We start from the raw sequence: 14,577 nt of genomic DNA on the forward strand, positions 1-14,577 counted from the left end.
TACAGTACTTATTGTAGAAGACATCTAGGCTAACATGTTCTATAAATGAAGTGATTGGACTTTGTTAAATTACCTACATGCTGCTTGTTTTGCTGTATTCACTGTGAGTTATCTGTTCGAGCAAGCATCTTCACGAACAGTGGCATATTAAACCATATCCTATTTCTCGTATCGCTATTGTTAGAGATCGCCCTTAGTAAACTAACTGCTTTAATATCCATGTTAGCATCAAGGATAAATACGGTACCATTGGGCTATGTTCTCACGCTTACCGAAAAATATACTTTATCCTCTCGGAGCAAATAGCGTACGAGGTAGAATAGCATTGCAATCTACAACTACTGCTACAGCCGGAACGCACCATGGAGAAGAGAAAATAGCTAGTGCTAAACCTTACAGTCAAATTCCTGGGCCTAAAGGTTATCCTATCATTGGTAACTTGTGGAGTCTATTAAAAAATAATGGCTACTATCAAAAAAGACTCCATTTATTACATGAGCAGCACCACAAAAAGTATGGGCCTATTTTCAAAGACAAGTATGGTAATATTGGAGATTGTCTGTGTATCGACAGCAGAAGATATTGCTGCCATTTTTAAAGCAGAAGGAAAGTATCCAAGTAGAGGACCAACAAACCCATGGATTGTTTATCGTGACCAACGAAAAAAATCTAAAGGTGTCTTAATCGGGTAATAGCTCGCTTGAGATATTAACGGTTTTGATCCTATATTTAATCAATGTCAGCCTATCGACCTGTAAGAAAACATTATTTCTTGTTGAGAATATTTATCTATCTGTCTATAATTTTCTGTTTAATCTATTTAGTGTAAAGGCAACAGTAAATCCCAATTCGGTTGTAGTTAATTTCAATCGATTCATCTCATGAATCGGATTACAAAACGAGTTCAAATTTCCAGAATAAATCTCGCAGAATTACTCTACAATCATATATCCTATTAAATTGCTTTTACATAGTTTAACGTTAACTAAAATTTAAATATTAGTAAAAAACTAATAGATTACCGAATCTTGGAACATTATATAGTGATTGTAAAATTTCCTGTATAAATACAGACCGGTACCATTGGCTAGTTCATGGCCATATTAAATAAACCAATCTGATATTTTTTATTCTTAAATTTAAAACCTAACAGAGAAGGGGAAGAATGGCGGAAATCAAGAAGTGTCATAGATAAGAAACTGCTTAAAATGAAAGATGTTAGCGAATATAGTGAAAGGATGAATCTAGTTATCTCCGATTTAATAACATACATAAAGCGGAAGCAGACAGTAGATAATTTGGATGGAGAATTAGGCAATCTCCGGGACGCATTATACAAGTGGTCCTTTGAAAGTAAGAAAACTAAACAGTTAACCAGTGTATAGCTTAGCAAGCTAGTAATTATAACTTACTGCAGAAGCATTCAAAGCTATTATCTACTGTCATGAAAGAGTGAGTATCTAGCAAATAACTCTATAATATGGACGAAAATCTTGTCACGTTAGTTCTAATTCTTTCAGTACTTTCATTAAACTGACAAAAATATCCAAAGCAATTATAACTGCATAGAACAGAACAGCTACAATTAGTGTACGCGTATTAGGCCTCTGTCGTTGGCTGCTACTGTATTATAAGAAATAATTATTCTATTCAGATGAATCCTGCCTTAACTTTAAGTCGTTATTTCTATATTGATTCGACAGAATCCATAATCAATTGATTTATAGTTATCATTAATGCGGTACATCATCCAAAGTAGCTAAAATATCACTTAAGGCTAATCACTGCCATAAGTACTTTTTTAAAAGGACTGATTTATTATTTTTATTCTACCCCTAGCCATTAATAGCGTTTTATTTAGTAAACGACTGGGGGCATTCAATGATCCTCCTACACCAATAGCAGAAGAATTTTATAGGAACGTCTGTGACATGCTAGAGACTACTGGTCATTTGCTGCTAGTACCGCCTTATTATAAATATATAAAGACCAAGAAATGGAACCAATACTGTGGCTACTGGGATACATTATTTGACATTGGTGGTAAACTAATTGATGAAGAACGTAGACGATTATTATCTACTGGTATGGATCTTTCCAATAAGTCTGAAGACAACCGGCGTACAGATGGCATCGAATTTTTACCTTATGTTTTATCCCGAGGAGAATTAAGTGACGAAGAAATTGCGGGTAATATTATTGAATTGATGACTGGAGGTGTGGATACAGTAAGTAATCTCCAATTTCTATTCTTAATTTTTATCTAGAAAATAAAATTTTTAATAGATAAGATGAAATAGTAACATGTATGAAAAAATGAAGACATAAGTTCAATCTGCAAGATTTTGCTAACATTGACTACTCTATTTATACGAGTAGTAAGTCTTATGCTGCAAAGTATACTAGCAAAACTGGTTGTACAGTTGTTTATATACCGTTGCAAGTCTATATTTTCATTTCCAACTTGTAGCCGGTGAATGTTACTTTAAGCATTTGTTTTATTAATCTGCATCGACTATATTTTATGTTTAATGCTAGTACTGATGGCTTTAATTAGGCTTATTTCATATTATTAACAAGAATTATTGGAAATTATGTCTTTCGTTTTAGTCAGCTAACACGATGTTGTGGACACTGTATATCTTGGGTAAGAATCCTGATATTCAAGATAAGTTATATCGAGAAGTCAGTAGCGTACTGAAAGATGGAGAATTACCCGATAGCCAAGCCATACAGAAAATGCCTTACTTAAGAGGAGTTATTAAAGAAAGCCAAAGGTATCGTATGAATCTGTAAATTTATATCGTTTGATTAATGAATAACTATTATTCAATATGGCTCGTTAGATTACACCCTGTATTGATTGCAACATCTCGTACTCTAGAGCAAGATGTTGTATTAAGTGGATATCATGTTCCTGCTAAGGTATAATAGTAAATTTGTATTATTAAAATTTCACTAGAACTTGGTTTCTTAAATATAGACTTGAAATTAATATCTATTTCAATTCTTGCATGCATTGTGTTATAGAAAAATGTTTTAGCATTGATGTATCTCTTGTCAAGAGATGAATCTGTCTTTGATGAAGCAACAAAGATTAAACCAGAACGATGGATCCGGACATCGTCATCATCCCAACGTCAACATAGTCCATTTAGCTTTGTTCCATTTGGCTTTGGACCAAGAATGTGCATTGGAAGACGCATAGCAGAATTAGAAATGGAATTATTAATTACTAGAGTAGGTTGATCTTTCATTCCTAATTAGTTAAGTTAAGGTAATTATTGTTATTTCTTAATCTATTTTACATCTGATATTATTATTGACATGTACATATTAGTTGGTTTCGGAATTTCAAATTGACTGTCGCAACGATAAAGAAGTCGGAGTAACTTTTAGAATAGTAACATCTCCCGATCAGGATATTCGAATAGCGTTTCAGAAGCGAAATTAAAGTGATGGATGCTAACTAAGCTTGGTATTAGAATTCTATAGATAGCTTATGAAATTTGTAGACTAGACGATAGACATAAAACATTACCAGCTATTTACTAGAAATATACCTTTGTGTTGATAAGAATAAATAGAACGTAGCAGTAAATTTCCTCTTTATTTATTGCTTTGTGTATAATTACCCCGTTCATTTGAACAGGGTACTTTACTAGTTGTAGTTACATTAATAATATTGATAGGATATATTGTAAGTATTGAGGTACTACTGACTATCGGGTTCAATTAGATTAAAATGCAATAGAAGTATAGGTTAAAAGGCCTGTCAAAGATTGGACTGATGCTAATAGAACATCACAGATAGTTGGAGCATAGATACAAAATATACTAAATAACTAAGCTGGAAGGAAACAATAGAAAATAATACATAGCCTTTGATAGATGAACATTAACATTTTATTCATGCCGTAAACGTAATTCATATTCTTCTATGTGATATAACATATATGAATCAGCTAGTCCTATAAAACGATGTGATACTAATTCTAAACATTCTAAATGCGAAATTCTCATTCGAAACCGTAATCACTTCTACGCATTTTATATTAGTCATAAAAAATTGGAATAAAATGTGCTGTCCAGTAAGTAAAAACTCTAGCGAATAAAATACGTCTCCAATATATTCTTCGTATCAAGATTATGTTATTTTAGCTCGCAATTTATGCCTATTTATGATTTTAGATCGATTGATCAGATTTCAATTCTGCTGTACTAGAGCGCTATTTATCGTACTTACTCTATTTAATTCTAACTCTGTGACTAAAATATGTTACCTACTATACCTATTTTGCACAGCAATACAGATAAAGCATTGCGAATAGTATTTATTGAATCCAATAGCTTAATTCTATTTAACAGCATTTTATGCTTATGTGCTATTTTAGAAATTATAATATTTACGACACTTGCAGAATATAAAAAGAGAATATTCAAGGAAAAATTGACCTTACCGGGTAGAATGTCAAAATTTCTTCTTGAGCAATCTCTAATGAAACTGTTGAGTACTTTATAATATATAGTAAGATGGGAAGGTATTGATTATATAATCAAAGACTTCTATTTGGATATATAAATATTCATTTACTATAATACTATACACTGCAGGCAACACCAATTCTGTTCTCTGTCATGACCTTATTGAGTAGAGTTTACTATGACCACTTGGACATGCCCTTACTTCAGGTTGAAAATGGATGGGACCAGTTGCATACTCAATCATGGCATGGCAAACTACCGGTATAACTTAGTACCGTTATTTCATTATATTTCCATAAAGTAGCAGTTCTATAGATTTTAAACACTCAGCCACACCTTGCTGTATAATACATTAGGAAAAAACAATAATATTCCGACTGAATTTATAGACTATCCTTGCACGATTATTGTTTACTTTTCCGATCAAAATAAATTTACCCTGACCCCTACAGGAAATCCGCTCTTCTTCTGATGGTAATATCAATTAGGACAATCAAGAAGCAGAATATAAGGTAGTCAAGATTCGAGCGAGGCTCTGATGCTTTTCTTTTCGTGAGAAAGATAGTTTCTACCTTAGATTGCACTTTTGAGAATTAGGAAATAATATTGTCTATAAGTTATCATAATCGTAAGTATATAAAAAATAAGCTATTGACCTGGGAAAGCGTTTCTTCCAATTTTTTCATTTTCTTTCCTTTTGGAAATGCTGTTTTATCGCGCTTCTTAAATCATTCGAATAGTTAATTTAGAATACAGATAGTGTACGTTGTTTACGATAGTTAATAGTCTATTGGTCCTGTCCAGTAACACGTTTGTGATCCTATTTTAAATTACATTTATCTATTTTGGCGTTCAGTTTTATTTAGCCAATCTAACGTTTGCAAATAAATTTCATTTTAAATCGCTTCGATTTCAATATCATGACAAAAATGAACATATTTCACTCTTATTGTATGCGGTAAAAGACACGACTAGCTTTGGGCACCGTAGGAAATAAATGAAGTAGAACGCATTTAAGATTGCTACTGCTATCTTGAATTCGATTATTTTGAAATAAGCTATGGATAACTGTCAAACAACTAGATTATCGAATGATCGACGTAATAATATTTCTCTTATTACCATTTACAGCTAACAATCCTAGTACATTGACTGTCAAATCACTTACAATTAACGATCAATACGATTCAGTAAATCAAAATGTTGTCTCGCCTGCCCAAAAATACAATTTATTCTATTGGAGCAAATCGCTTACGAGGTAGGATAGCATTGCAATCCACAAGTGCTGCTACAACTGAAATGCACGATGATAAAGAGAAAATAGCGAATGCTAAACCGTACAGTCAAGTACCTGGACCTAAAGGTTATCCTATCATTGGCACTCTATTGACTTTCTTAAAAAATAATGGCTACTATCGAAAACGACCCCATTTATTATTTCATGAGTATAAGAAAAAATATGGACCCATTTATAAAGACAAATTCGCCAATCAAGAACTAATATTTATATCAACACCAGCAGATGTTGCTGCTGTTTTTAAAGCAGAAGGAAAATATCCAGATAGAGGACCAAACATGCCATGGATCACTTATCGTGAACAACGAAAAAAATCTAAAGGTGTCTTAATCGGGTAATCTATCTTCTAAGATACTAAGACTTAACATTGATACTGATAGTTTGATATCTATTTACCTACGGGCTAGATATCAATTTTCCTAGGAGTCTTTATTTCTTTACTTTTGCCTATTTATTCTTGTTTCAACATCAACATTTTACAATGATGTTAGCTCGATATGCACCAAATAATTCGATGATGGTTAAAATCAACGAATTAATTACATGATTAAATGAATAGAAATATCTAGAAAAGTTTAGCAAAGCTAACTACCTGTATATATCGTTTTCGAATTGTTTTCCTACATTTGGGAGTTAGCAGAGTGTGATTACAGATCCATACAACGATGCCAAATGTGTTAGTTAAAAGCAATACTAAGAAGTGACTTTACATTTCCTAGTCTACATTAGATGTAAATCGAATATAGTCCATCTTTAATCTCGTGAAATGACGCCATTACAGCATAAGAAATTTTAAATCATTACTACTTAAGCAGTGATACAGTCATGGTAGAATCTAGATTATTTACTGATAATCCCTTTTATTACTGCATTTACTTAACTACAATCACTTTATTTTCTTTTTTTTATATCTATACAGCGAAGGAGAAGAATGGCGAAAGTCAAGAAGTGTCATGGATAAGAAACTGCTAAAAATGAAGGATGTTGGTGAATATTGCGAAAGAATGAATCAAGTCATTTCCGATCTAATTTCGTTCATAAAGCAAAAACAAATAACGGATAATCTAAACGGAGAATTAGGCAATCTACAGGATGCATTATACAAATGGTCCTTTGAAAGTAAGAATAATTTATAGTTAGCAAATATATGATCGTGGTAGACTACCGTAATGAATATAGCTTTCCGCAGACGGTAGAAACTGAGCTTCAAACTGAACCGATAGACAGATTCAATATTATTTATAGTATTCATTCCACATTCCCAAGGACTTAATAGGACTAATCCTGGTACCTTATCAATAGTGGAAGTATTGATCACTATTAAAATTATGCAGGACTGAATCCCATAATTCATTTCCCAATTTTCAATTTTAGCTACGATCTTATAAAATTTTTAATGTGCTAACTATAAAGATAGAGCTTGTTGTCGTTTGTGCTCAATGCTATACATGCATGATTGAGAATATTTATAGATAATCAATCTATAAGCATGAATATAATGTATCCTCTCCTTAGCAAATATGTCGTCCAATGAAAATTATAATCACTAAAATATTATTTTATTTTAATACTAGCCATCAACAGTGTTTTATTTAGTAAACGACTTGGATCATTTAATGATCCGCCTACTCCAATTGCTGAACAATTTTATAACAATGTTTGTGACATGATGGATGCAACTGGTCAGCTTGTGTTTTTACCACCATATTATAAGTATATTAAGACTAAGCGATGGAAAAAATACTGTAGTTACTGGGATACATTATTTGAGATTGGTGGTAAATTAATTCAAGAAGAGCGCAATCGATTACTATCAAATGGATTGGATCTTTCCCAAATGTCAGAAACTGGTCGTCGAACTGAAGAAATGGAGTTTTTACCCTATGTTTTATCGCGTGGGGAATTAAATGATGAAGAGATCGCTGGCAATATTATAGAGTTGATGATGGCAGGTGTTGATACAGTAAGTTGCCATAGGTTTTAGTTTCTGCTTTGCAATGGGTTATCTGCTAAGTAGAACTTACGATGTATAAATAGAAGAGTGAATTCGAAATAGATTACATTGCAATGCATGTCGTTTCTCGGTCTAAAGAGAATATTCATATAGAATAATAAAATTGGATTATATTGTTCACAATTATTTCAATCAGTTTATAATTCGACTACTGTACTTTATGAATTGCTGTTAAGTTATACGAGTTTTCATTTTCAGTCGGCCAATACGATATTATGGACGTTATATATCTTGGGAAAGAATCCTGATATTCAAGAAAAGTTATACCAGGAAGTCAGTGGTATATTAAAAGACGGACAATTTCCTGATAGCCAAACCGTACAGAAAATGCCTTACCTGCGAGGAGTCATTAAAGAAAGTCAAAGGTATTGGAGGATATTTTAGACTAGAAGCTTATGTATGATTAATTAATAAGTGTTATATCTTGTGGTCAATAGACTATATCCAGTATTAGTGGCAACGGCGCGTATTCTGGACAAAGATATTGTGCTAAGTGGATATCATGTTCCTGCTAAGGTATAATTTAAGGCAAATTATATAGTGATATGCATCGACTATATTCTAACTATATCATTTCGTTAAAGTCTCATATTTTGTTAAAATATGAATTTGGAATTACTTTATACTATTACTTTATACTAACATGAACACATAAATTTCCTTTACAGACTAGAATATCAGCAGTGATGTATCTGATGGCAATGGATGAATCAATTTTTGATGAACCAACAAAGATCATACCTGAACGATGGATACGATCATCGCCATCATCACAGCATCAGCGTAATCCATTTAGTTTTATCCCATTTGGTTTTGGACCAAGAATGTGTATTGGAAGACGCATAGCAGAATTAGAAATGGAATTATTAATTGCCAGAGTAAGATTTCTTTTTTAATTAAATTGATGATAGCTAATTAATAATTAGTGTAGGAATTGAAGATATTGTATCTGATGTTTATTATTTCTGTTTGAATATTAGTTGATTTTGCAATTTCGAATTGACTGTCGCAATGAAACAGATGTTGGAATGACATTTAGATTTGTCGTATCGCCTGATCAAGATATTCGAATTGCGTTTCAACAAAGAGTTTAAAATTGATGATTGAGAGCAAGGCGAAGCGAAGCTTCTGCTAAAAATTGCTAAGTTATTTATTGGAAACAGACTTAACAATTTGTATCGGAAATGAAATTCACGGATGAGTCTCTTAAGTATTAATAAAAAAATTTGAGGCTAATTTACTTAAATTTCACAGATTTGTAGTAGGAAATAGAAGCATAGTATGACTATAATGTGAAAAAGTTGATTGTTAAGTAGATCTAGAAAGCAACAAAAATATTTTATATCATCTTAATATACTATAGATGCTGTTAACATGGGATATATGTGTATATGCTGTGGTATTGGAGTAATTTTATATTATTCACTTTGTAGTCTAATTCTGGATACTTTACTTATGAAAAATTAGTATCGACTGCATGATATGTTGCGTTGATATATTAGTTCTATTACACTAAATGCATGATGCAATTGAGTTCAATAATAATTAAATGGTATAGTCGATCCATCAAAGAATTTTGCAATATTGTCCCATTTAAAAGTTGAGAATTTGGTAATACTATTCAATCCTACTATAAAAGACCGAAACAGCCTTACAGTGAGCTCTGAACTTTATTCTCACTTGGAATGTAGATAAAGTAACAGTGTATTATTTATAAGCGGTGCAATCTATACGATAACATATCAGAATGATATCGAAGCATAAATTTTCTGTGTTGAAATATTAGTTGTTAACAAAAGTCTTCATAAGAAGTTTGTTGTATATACGTAACACACGGTAACACACACCATAACTATTTACAGTAGGGTTAAGCTAGATAGTAGTAGGATACTATAAGACAGAAAGATCGTTACCAAAGACTTGGAAATAAGTCAAAGTGGACATTAAGTTCTATCTGCTGGCATGGTACCATCGACTTCATGTTCATTTACGGCCTAATGTGCATAACTTAGTACAGTATACCCTTCTATAATTCTTATATGATACCAAGGACTGCAGTCTGAAAGATTCATAGGTCATCTACTTTCCAGTACATTCAAAAAGAAACACTAATTATACTACAAAATAGATTAGCCACTATCCTACATAATAAACTATGCGAATCTGATTGATCATTCGTTTACTGTTACTTTGTGAAAAAGGACCTAAAAAATATTAAAGCCACTATAACTTTGAATAGTTCTACCAAGTACAATACCTTGATTAGGACAAGAAGGAATAAAACAGTGATATAATAAGGGTATAGTTAGGTAAAAGCTTTGAGATCATTCCATTCACAAGCAAAAGACACAATACACAGGTAGGATCCTACTAGCACTGATGTAGCATTGATTTAGCATTGATTGGGCTCCCGCAAATACTCCCCTTTACTATATAATGTCGATTATATCATTTATCGTAGCCGTTTCCAACATTTTTATACTTCCTACCATGATATCATACCGTATTTATGCGATTGTACGTATGCCACGCTGCAAAATAAACGGAAGAATGAGGCATTATCGACGACTGAATTAAGAATTCAGACTAATTAAGAAAATATTTGCACTTCGACGTAAAAACTTGCACAGATGCACTCACTTAATTTTTCGACTAGTACAGTATATTAGATTTCTTTATGTACATTATAATATTACAAATAACCCAAAGGAATGTGCAATAATATATTGCATATTTGCTTCAATAAAATTGCAATAATATCATATTTACTTTGCACTTATTATGCCAATTCCTTTATATGACGTATATTTTGTTTAATTTACTATCCTGTTATTATACGATATGATTACTAAGCATTTATTAATATTCATTTCACTTCCTGCTGCTTACACAGTTAACGAACCAGTATACACGTATTGCAAGATCAAAGAATTTATGCCGCATATGATATTCAATCTTTCCTAAATGTGATATGCTTATCCAGTTTTTATGAAAACTGATTGCTGGTAATTTGTGCGGGTTTGCTGGTACTAATATAATTAAAAGGAGCTGATTCCTAATTCCTAGGATTTCCAAAGGCTTTTCTAATAGCGATTTAATAATTAATCTACCTATAGATTTTGTATCTGGTAGTTTTTGAAATACACATTTATCAATAAATAACTAATCAGTCTATACCCAAAGTACAGTAGATGCCGATTAGAATCTGGGTAGATAATGAGAATAGATTAGTACAATTTAATTTAGTCGTCTCTTTTGTGATTCCTCTATCCAATAGTAGCAATAAATCATGTAAGTTTACAGTGCAATAGATCACCTAATTACAAAGTGTTCAATTGTATTCATTGATAATTGTGTAACAAAAAACCTTCTTTACTTTTACATCAACAGTGTTTAATGTAGTATACGTTCCCACTCATTTGAACGGGTACTTGATTACTTATGAAGGAACTCTGGAATGGATAATACCCCATAACGTATAGATGGCGTGTATTAGCACATAAGAGATTTTCTCTTACCTTGATAGGTTTAAAATCTAAGGCTATCCTTTAGTACAAGTTCTATACAGTTATTCTAGGGATACTGAGATTGGTTTTTTTCCGGGTTATTCGCTCAACTTCCTTCTGATTTCACCACTATACAACACACACAACATCAAGCACCAGTATGGCTACCGAAAATCCTCTCGAAAACCACCTTGAAAAGCCTGCAATTCATTTAATTTTTAAATCAGCAAAAATCGATAACGTTCGTGCGGACGAAAATGCTGAAAAATTTATCAGTAATCTTATTCAAAAGTATAATGAAGACAAGAAAAATATATACAAACGGGTAAGTTTACACACATCTCGTTGGAAGACTAAGTGGCATGACGAAATTCATATGGAAATTTACTATTGTAAGACTAGTTTGGATAAATCAAATTCTATCGCTCTTGTTAAAAAGCTTTCTAATAAAGATTATACTGAAGAGTTTCAGGAACGCCGGGTCCAGTTTGCTTATTTTCTCTATTTCGAGACTAAAGGGTCAAACGAAAATAATTCAGAAACGAGATGGAATATTTTTGCTTTGACCACCCGATATGCGTTTCATCTCGTTCGTCCTTATTGCGATTACTATTTTCGTACCAAGATTGCTTATAGATTGGTTGATCCCAAATTTTATAAAGTAGAATCCAAACGATTAATTGGAGCTAAAGAAGGTGATATTAGTATGTATAGAAAGCCCTTTAACTTACGGCTCAATAGTTACTTTAGTTTGTGGATTTTGTATAAGAATTTTGATGGGACTGTTAAGCGAGGAAGTTCCCTTCATCGTGTCTTAGACCTTCCTGAAAATGAAAAGATTCATCTTCATGTTGGTGTGGGAATGGTCCGTATTGGAAGGGAGCTTACACTTGCACAATACCTAGAAAATGTTCTTCCGCTTTTATTCCAAATCAGTCAGGGTGGGAGTACCGAAAAACTTGACGGAACCTGTGAAACAAACGATTCGGCTTTTGAGGTCTTTTCTAATATTCGTCGAATAAATGCGTCTGAGAAGCAAGAATTAGACCGCCACCTCATTGGAATGATCTGGGAAGCTGTTAAATCGGATTCCGTTTCTTCCATTCCCTTCTTATATCTATCCCATCGGCTTTACCATCAGTATTATGCATCTACACGTTTAAAACTTCAATTTAAACCCCCTGATAATATTAGCAATCAGATTTGTAAGCGAATGTTCAAGTGTTATTGGGAATATCGCCCCACTTTAGAAGAACTCATCAAACAGCTTCGACATTGGAACCTGGATAAAATTTCCGTAAAAGATTTTGAAATTGCTATCTGTTCTGTTTCCGTCAGCACTGATACTATACGACGTAAATGCCCTCTTCTTCAGTATATTCAAGGACAAGCCCCTTTTCAGGGAAATATATACTATCGTATGGAAGGGTCCTGGCTAGAAGCTTCCAATCAACATTTAGCGGCAACTGAAAGAAGTTTTCTTAAAATTTTAGATAATTGTTTGGCGACCGAAAACAATAAGAAGGGGCATCTCCTACCTTACCCTTGGATTTCAAAAGAAAAATGGGTTTCTTTTTCTTTTCTTGACGTCCCTGAAGGAATTTCACGAAAGGACTTTGAATATGCTATTATTGATCTGACAAATATAGAAACAGCAATCATTGACGACAAAAAAGTAGTTCGGATGGCCTATCCTGTCCGAGCTTTACTCGACAATCAAACACAATCTACTTGTAAAAAATTAAAGAAACGATGGGAAGAGCTACGTGCATGGTTAAACGAATACCTTGATCAAAATGTCGAAGTCTCTACCTTAGAAACAGTATTTGAAGATGACACTGATAAATTTTTTAAATTACTTCAAAAACCTTTCCATATACTCGATCGTAATGAATCTGAAAAAGAGGAAAGAATCGCTCCAATTACAAATGATGGAATAGTTCAATATTCCGAATTATCAAAACTGGCTTTTTCAACGGCAGCACCGGAAACTATAAAGAAAAATATTGAAGATCTTTCAAAATTTCTTTCAGAAAATGAAAAAGTCACAAAGGATGACCTTGAAAAGGTAATTCCAAATATAAGATATCGAAATGTTGCCTACAAGTGGCTCCAAAGAAAGCATGAATTGTCCAAAAATGCCCCTAGCCGTTACCGATACCTCATGCGAGGGCCTGTTCCTGAAGAGCTATTAACGAAAGATAATGAGAAGGCTTTAAGAGCCTTTTTAGAAGACTGTCACCAAAAATATAGCCAAGTGATGGATGAAGAGCAATATAACCGCTGTTACCTTAATCATCCAGATTATTTAGTCTTCGATCAAATTTTCCCGGGAGGACGAGAACAAATAGAGCTTTTTGATCTCCTGTACAAAGGAGATGATGAAGAACTTCCGTACGCAGTTAAAGAAGAGTTTGGTAATAGCACTGGAATTGCCTGTAATCAAATTCGTGTCGCTATGAAAGCTTTAACTTCAGCTATCCAGAATTCCGGGCATCAACTCTTGCATAATCTTTATAACAAAGTTGTGAATACTGAACCAAAAAGTGACTTTCGTGTCCGAGCAAAAGAGCGTCTTGAAGAAATGACAGCTGAAGATTTTGTCAATCTTTTTATCGAACGGAAGATAGTTTTTGTGTATGCTTTTCTTGATACTAACGATGCCGATCGTCGTATGGAAAGCGATTTGGAACTTATCCAAGAGGTCACAGAGGAAGTGCTACAAAAAGCAGATATAGATAAACCTCAACAGGTTCTTCAAGATCTTCAAGTAAAGGGCTACCTTGATGAAACGTCTAAGCTGACAGATAAATTTCTCAGGGAAAAGGAAGAAGACTTTAAAGGTACAATAAATGTCCCAGGGCTGTATAAAATATTAATGCGAAACTGTTCCCTTTATAAATCTCTGATTGGAAAACTGGAAATCATTGAACTTTTTCATAGCTTTAAAAAGACAGAGTTTGAATTTCAGATTCAACAGCTTGATCGCCCTGGAAAGGTTGTAAAACGCGACATTTAGAAAGAATTCCTTAAGATTTTCCCCGAAGCAAAAAACGACAGAAATAACGTTTTTTTAAATGCTACTCTCCGGTTCAACCGTCGTAAAAATATTTCTTTACTATTTTAAATTATTTCAAGCTCTAAGAATGTGCAATGAAGGTTAATTTTTAGAATATTCCTTCAAGTTCTTGTATTATAATTATTTTAGCTTAGTTTTTGTATCATGATAAGTATTCTAGCTTTAAAAAAAGTATAATTTATTCGGTTGATTGCAA

General features: G+C 33.0%; 3 protein-coding genes across 3 annotated transcripts; all 3 read left to right on the plus strand.

The window, feature by feature from the left end:
- Positions 1-1,208: 1,208 nt before the first annotated feature.
- TRIADDRAFT_56953 (uncharacterized protein) lies at positions 1,209-3,454 on the plus strand (the record flags this gene model as incomplete). Its single annotated transcript, XM_002112642.1, has 6 exons — positions 1,209-1,353; positions 1,840-2,228; positions 2,611-2,777; positions 2,847-2,925; positions 3,031-3,240; positions 3,341-3,454. The coding sequence occupies 6 exons, from the start codon at positions 1,209-1,211 to the stop codon at positions 3,452-3,454; spliced, it is 1,104 nt and encodes a 367-aa protein (XP_002112678.1).
- A 2,330-nt stretch (positions 3,455-5,784) lies between these two features.
- Positions 5,785-8,890, plus strand: TRIADDRAFT_25487 (uncharacterized protein; the record flags this gene model as incomplete). Its single annotated transcript, XM_002112643.1, has 7 exons — positions 5,785-6,116; positions 6,702-6,901; positions 7,357-7,745; positions 7,995-8,161; positions 8,234-8,312; positions 8,465-8,674; positions 8,777-8,890. 7 exons carry the CDS (start codon positions 5,785-5,787, stop codon positions 8,888-8,890), a joined length of 1,491 nt encoding a protein of 496 aa, XP_002112679.1.
- Positions 8,891-11,462: 2,572 nt separating this feature from the next.
- Positions 11,463-14,321, plus strand: TRIADDRAFT_56955 (uncharacterized protein; the record flags this gene model as incomplete). The annotated part of the gene is made up of 1 exon (XM_002112644.1): positions 11,463-14,321. One exon carries the CDS (start codon positions 11,463-11,465, stop codon positions 14,319-14,321), a length of 2,859 nt encoding a protein of 952 aa, XP_002112680.1.
- Between the last annotated feature and the right edge of the window lie 256 nt (positions 14,322-14,577).

This window comes from Trichoplax adhaerens, genomic scaffold (assembly GCF_000150275.1).
Source record: "Trichoplax adhaerens TRIADscaffold_5 genomic scaffold, whole genome shotgun sequence".
Lineage (NCBI taxonomy): Eukaryota > Metazoa > Placozoa > Uniplacotomia > Trichoplacea > Trichoplacidae > Trichoplax > Trichoplax adhaerens.